We start from the raw sequence: 6,878 nt of genomic DNA on the forward strand, positions 1-6,878 counted from the left end.
TTAGAGCACTTGTTATTCTTGCAGAGGACCTGCATTCAATTCTCAGCATCTACATGGTGGTTCACAACTGTCTGAAACTCCAGTTCAGGGGGTGGGGGTGTAATGCCCTCTTCTGGCCTCTTTGGGTACTGCAGGCACATGGTAGACATACATGCAAACAAAACTTTCATATACATAAAACAAATCTTAAAATTACTTTAAAAAGTTTGATTGAAACACAGTAAGATGGTGCGCTCTACAGTTAGAAAATGCATGCTTTCGTCCAACACATGCAGGCTTCCAGAGTCCCACCAAGAGCTCAAGGACTAGGGTCTGTAGCTCTGAACTGTAACCAGGATTTACCGGATGAATGAAATAACAACCGTTACCCAAATCATTCTAAAGTTATAAAAAATGAAAAAGAGGGCTGGAGAGATGGCTCAGTAGTTAAAACCATTTAGTGCTCTTGCACAGGTCCTGGGGTACCATTCCCAACATGCATGTGAAACCTCACAACAGTAGGTAACTACACTTTGTTGGAGTCTATTGCCCTCTTCTGTCCTCCATAAAAATGTCTTCTTCTGGGATGGCTACATAGGTGTGAGACAGGAGCAAGGAGACTAGGAGAAATGTAGAGGTTCCTAAGTCCCCAAGGCTTGGGACTTTGTAGCCACTGTTCAGTCATTTAGAGGAAGAGAAGTTGGATTACGAGCTGGAAATCAAAGAGGTAACTGATGTCTCATTGAAATCCTTTTTCTCTTTCTCTTTTTCTTTTTTTTTTTAAAGACAGAATCTATGTAGCCAGAGTTGAAATTTTGATCCTTCTGCCTTCCTGCCTTCACCTGCCAAGTTCTGGAAATTGCAGGCATGAGGCACCCCAACCTCCCCGCCCCCCAGATTTCCTTTTACCAACTTAAGAGTGTAGCTTTGTGGTAGAGAAGTAACAAAACAGAAATTTTAATACACTTAAGATAACACTTTCTCTGGGTGGTGGTGGCACACCTTTAATCCCAGCACTTGGGAGGCAGAGGCAGGCAGATTTCTGAGTTTAAGGCCAGCCTGGTCTACAGAGTGAGTCCAGGACAGCCAGGGCTATACAGAGAAACCCTGTCTCGAAAATACAAAAGAAAAAAAAAAATAATACTTTCTTTTTCTTTTCTTTTTTCCTTTTTTTTTTTTTTTTTTTTTTTTTTCTGAGACAGGGTTTCTCTGAATAGCCTTGGTTGTCCTGGAACTCACTCTGTAGACCAGGCTGGTCTTAAACTCAGAAATCTGCCTGCCTCTGCCTCCCAAATGCTGGGATTAAAGGCGTGTGCCACCACTGCCCATCTAGATAACACTTTCTTAACCAGGTGTGATGGCACATGCCTTTAATCTCAATACCTGGGAGACAGAGGCAGGCAAATCTCTGAGTTTGAGGCTAGCCTAGTCTACAAAGTGAGTTTCAGGACAGCAAGTAATATACAGAGAAACCCTGTCTCTAAAAGCAAAACAAAGCAAAAAAGATAAACGTTTCTTTTATTCCTTTGAGTAACTAAAAATAGCCAAGAGAGGTTATATGACTCTACCAAGGCCACCAAGCTAAGTAGCAGAGATTTGAAGCCACACACTTCCTATCCAGTTTAAAGAGTCCTCCTAAAGAGATCTACACACACACACACACACACACACACACAAACACACGCGCGCTCTCCTAACTGGGGAAAACTGTGATCAACTTTAGGGAAGGGCTATTGCTCTTGGCTTTAGGAACCTGAAGTCCATTCTTAATTCATCTCAGGTTCTTTGGCTGTGTGGAACCTGGTAGAATCTGGAACTGCCATCCCGTGTCCATGTATTCATGAGTGCCATTGAGCAAGGGCAAGGGGTCCTCAAGGCACAACCAGGAGAAGGTGCGGTCAGTGCTCGGTGGTGAGCTGCTTGCTGGTCTCTGGAGTGTGCAAGCTGATGCTGAGCAGAGCTCTCCAGGAGAGGAGGCCTGGCCCGTTACTTCAGTCCTTCCCGGGACAGAAGAGGGGGGTGGGTGGGGAGCGAAGGGGCGTGGCCGATGGGGGAGGGGGCGTGGTGGAGGGGAGGAGAGGCCACGCCGCCATATTCGATTCGACCCGCAATCCGCGGCGCAGCCAGCATGAGTACCGGTGCCTTCTACATCTCCAGCCTGCTGGAGAAGATGACGTCCAGCGACAAAGACTTCAGGTGCGCCCTGCGGCGGTTCGGGACTCGTTTGCAGGGATCTCAGCCTGGCCCGTCCGCCCCCCTGCTCCCCTGCCCCCCTGCAGACCCTTGTGGGAGCCCCCGGCCTCTTCGCCTGGGCCTGGCTGGGCCTGCTGCCCGGCGCAGCAGCCCCGCCCCCAGCCTCTTCCCGCCTTTGCTGTGCTGGCCTCTCAAGTCCCCCACACTGGTCGACCCCCAGGCCCTCCAATGAAGTTCCCGTCGGCCTTGGAACCCAGTGCAGACCTCTTCTGACCCTCCCTGAAACTGGCCTCTTCCATGCACAACCTCCACCCAAGGCTATCTTCCGAGACCCACACTTCTGCCCGGTCTCTAGGTTACCCCATCCCCCCGGGTCTCCTAACCCTAACTTTACTTTCTTTCATCTCGTTCCCTTCATCCCGTTCCTTTTCTCCCCGGCCCCTTCATCACCACCCCAGCCTCCTCATTCCTCTCCTCCCCCAAGATGTTAAGTTAAGCATGGTTTAGTGCAGGAAGCATCGGTTGGGGTAAGGGCTACCCCCCCGCCATTCTCTTTCTCCTACCCTTCTCTCCAAACACCACAGAAACACAGCAACAGAGCTGCCAAGAAGGATGGGAATGTCTGGTGCAGCCTCTCAGCTTGCAGAGGAAACTGAGGTTCAGAGACAAAAAGGAGTTGGCTCAGGAACTCATAGTCAGTTCTGTACCCTCAAGTTGACAGGACCCTGCACCCACTCTGAATCCTCTGTCATATTAGGTATCCCTCCTCCGTTTACTAACAGGGAAACTGAGGTTCAGGGACATGAAGGGCCTAGATACTATGCTAAAAGTAGGACCAAGCGGATTTGGAGATGTCAGTGGGTTTCCCAGTCTAGCCAGTCAGAAGGGGCCAGAAGCCTGTTGGTGTGGTCCCACCCTTATGGTGTCCTGTAAGTACATTCCTCAAAAATCTCTCTGCAGCTCCAAGCCCCACGGTGGTAGTAGGGCTTTGGATCCTTTGCCCTGGCTTCAGATCTTGGCAGCCATCGCTAACTGCTCTGTAAGTGATGGGCGAGTGCTCCATCCCCTCTGAACCTTAGCTACTGTTTGTAGCTAAGGTAAGTGCTTTGTGAATGGTTGCCCTGGCTCTGTGCAGGGAAACGGGGCAGGTCCTGGTAGAGTGTTCTTTGGGCCCAGGTTCCTGTTCTCCAGAAGTCTGGAGGGGGCTTTGGCTTACTCAAAGTCACTTGGCCTGCTAGAGCCGAAGGATGACTCCTGGGCCTATCAGGGAGTTGGCCGTATCATCCAGGGCCTGAGAAGCCCTTTAAATCTGTCCCTGCCAGCAGCCTCGAGGACACCTAAAACCACCCCGAGCCTATGAGAATGGTATCTATTTTTAAAAGTCTGAATACCAGGAGCCCGAGCCTCCCCCGCCCCCTACCAGCTGTCCAGACACCATGTGTTCCAGTGTCCTATGGTGCTACCTCTCACATGACAGGAGACCATGGCTTATGGTTGCCAGAGGGGAACGGCTGACTGGGGTTCCAGGCAAGGGACAGCAAGCCTTGGCTCCCAGTTTTATTGGGGGGGGATCAGACTCTGACAGGGAAAACCAGGAACTTGAGGGATCTGGCAGGGCTTTTCAAATCCTTTTTCAGTGACCCAATGCTGTTTGGGGTTCAGGTGACCTACCTCACGGTGGTGCTTCGTAACCTCGCTGAGCCTGCTTGTCTCAGGTTGACCTATTAAAACCCTCAAGGATCCTGTGGGATGGGGGGAAAGAAAATTTCCATCTTATTCATGGAAAAACCGAGACTCAGGGTTAAGAAGGCAGCTGGCCAAATTTTACCTCACTAAAAAGGCAAGACAAGGGCCGGGCAGTGGTGGCTGGCGCACACCTTTAATCCCAGCACTTGGGAGGCAGAGGTATGCGGATTGCTGAGTTCGAGGCCAGCCTGGTCCACAGAGTGAGTTCCAGGACAGCCAGGGCTATACAGAGAAACCCTGTCTTGAAAAACCAAAAAAAAAAAAAAAAAAAAAAAAAAAAAAAAAAAAAAAAAAAAGCAAGACAAGTCTGTTTACTTAAAGCCTCGCTTTGCTTTGGCGCTCTAGCTTGTCATATTGTTATCAGCACCACCCCATGCACCACAACGTTTCCTGTGAGAGCGGTGCCTGCAGACCTGAGGTGTTTGAAATGCCGAGGTTTATTTGTGAATGTTGATTTCTGGGTTTGGGTTTCGACGATGCTGCTTGGCTCTAAGCCAGCACTTCTCAACCTTCCTAACACTGCACACCTTTAACACAGTTCCTCATGTTGTGGTGACCCCCAACCACAAAATCATTTGGTTGCTACTTCCTAACTGTAATTTCGCTACTGTTAGGAATCGTAATGGAAATATTTGATGCAGGATAGGTGACACACACACACCCTCCAAAAAGGGGTCTTGAGCCACACTTCTGCTCTAAGGTCTGGTGAGCACACTCTCTCCTGCCCTCGCCCTGCTCCCTTGTCAGACCTGTTCATTGCTGAGCTTGGAGTATCTCATGTGAACCTGCTGAGCAAGGGTATGTGTGCATGCACATGTGTATGTGTGTATATTTATGTATGTGTGTTTGTGTGTACATGTGTGGGAAGTATATGTATTCATATGGTATGGGGGTCTTACATGTGTGCATATGTGGGGGGTATTTGTATGTGTGTGTGTGTCTAAGTCTGATGAAGTGGTCATTCATTGCTGTCAAGAAGGGGTGCAAAGTCCTGAAGTGACCTGTCTAGGGAAACTGTAATGCTTAGGTGTGTGTCCATCACAATGATCAAGATCATCCCTGAAACAGAAACATTTGTGTCAAACTCTTTTTTTTTTTTTTAAAGATTTATTTATTATTATAAATGGGTACACTGTAGCTGTCTTCAGACGTACCAGAAGAGGGCATCAGATTTCATTACAGGTGGTTGTGCTAGGATTTGAACTCATGACCTTGGTGCTTTTACCTGCTGAGCCATCTCACCAGCCCTGCATCAAACTCTTGATGGGTGCGCTAGTTGGTTTTTCACCAGATTGATACAAGCTAAAGTTACCTGAGAAGAGGAAACCATAACTGAGAAAATGCCTCCATAAAACTGGTCTAGAGATAGACTGTGGTACATTTTTTTAAATTAGTGATTGATTGGGGAGGGTGTAGCCCATTGTGAGTGATGCCAACCCTGGGCATATATACGGTATATATATGATATATATATATATATATATATATATATATATATATATATATTATATATACTATATATATATATATACGGTATATATATGGTCCTGGGGTATATACGGAAGCAAGTCATGGCTGGAAGTCAGTAAGCAGCGCTCCTCTATGGCCTCTCCAGGCGTAGTGGCACAAGTTTGAAACCTCCATGGCCTCTGTCTCAGTTCCTGCTTCCAGGCTTTCAGTGATGGATAAGCTAAAATAAGCCCTTTTCTCCCTAAGTTGCTTTGGTCATGGTCTTTATCATAGCAGTAGAAACCTTACCTGAGACAGTGAGTGAATGGAGTTTGGCAGGCCCCACGCAACCTGAGTTCAGCAGGGTCCAAAAGCAAACATCCTTCACCTTTAAAGTGCCTGGGTGGGATGGGATAGCATCGATACCCTCCTCTCAGCTCAGCTGGGTGGGATGGGATAGCAATGGTACCTACCCTTCTCCCTTTCAGCTTAGCTTCCTGCCTTTTCTCAGCAGCTTCAGGGTGATCCAACTGTTAAAGTGAAGAAATGATGGTATGAACAGGGTCCTTCCAGGTTCTGTGGGCAACCATGATATCAAACAGCAGGCCTGGGCCAGCAATGTGAGGGCTGAGACCCCACTCTAGTGGTGACAGGCGGGAAGCAGCTTCTTTCTTGGATTCCTCTTTCTTGCATCTCTCCTGCTTTGGCTCATTTCCCCTCAAGTCCTCATTCTTGTGCTAGCAGGAGCCAGCAAGCATGGTGGCCTGTGGGGACAGAGGTACACTGGAGAAGTCTTCTGCAGTTAGTGCACTAGGTAGAGACCCAGGCATATTTAGATCTTCAGTTTCTGAGCGTTGGAAGAACACTTTAATGGTGTTCAGATATTGATGAGTAATTTACCCAGGGGAAAACATACTTGTAAGCCGCACACAGCTGAGGGCAGCCAGCTAGGTCCTCTGCTTTGCCATCTTCATTTTAGCAAGAATGATGTCTCATGAGGCCTCTTCATCCCCATTCTCTGTTGCCTTCTGTCTTGAACTCCCAGTATAAGCCAGATGCTCAGGACAGCAGCAGACCTTTTTAAGAAAGTCTCAAGGACTCACCTGCCTGGGGTGGAGGAAGTCCAGTCCTATAGCTAGGAGAGTATTGGTCAACTGTTAGCTCTGGTCTCCAAAATATGCATGTTTTTAAAAATGTTCATGACCAGCCAGGCATAATGGCCTATGACTTTAATTCTAGCACTTGGGAGGCAGAGGCAGGGGGATTTCTATGAGTTTGAGCTTGCAGAGTAAGTTCCAGGCCAGCCTCCATAATGAAACCTAACTCAAAACAAACAAACAAAAACACAAACAAATAAATAACCAGATTTGTGTCCCTGAACACCACCTAAGAACTTGGAAGTATGTGTTCTTAGATCAGAGCCTCTACCCGTGGTCTGAGAAGCTGGGCTGGGCCTAGCTGTGATGAACAAGCCCCTGGGATGAGGGCCACTGGGCTGGGCCTAGCTGTGA

At 48.1% G+C, this 6,878-nt stretch overlaps 1 protein-coding gene across 1 annotated transcript in view; it reads left to right on the forward strand.

Moving 5' to 3' along the window:
• The first annotated feature begins 2,047 nt into the window (after positions 1–2,047).
• The window catches only part of Cand2 (cullin associated and neddylation dissociated 2 (putative)), a 28,704-nt gene continuing 23,873 nt past the window's right edge, over positions 2,048–6,878 (forward strand). Inside the window, exon 1 of the mRNA XM_031383023.1 lies at positions 2,048–2,175. Within this exon, the coding sequence (XP_031238883.1) occupies positions 2,108–2,175 (68 nt within the window). The 5' untranslated portion in view covers positions 2,048–2,107. The remainder of the gene's footprint in view (positions 2,176–6,878) is intronic.

This window comes from Mastomys coucha, unplaced genomic scaffold (assembly GCF_008632895.1).
Source record: "Mastomys coucha isolate ucsf_1 unplaced genomic scaffold, UCSF_Mcou_1 pScaffold20, whole genome shotgun sequence".
Taxonomy (NCBI): Eukaryota; Metazoa; Chordata; class Mammalia; order Rodentia; family Muridae; genus Mastomys; species Mastomys coucha.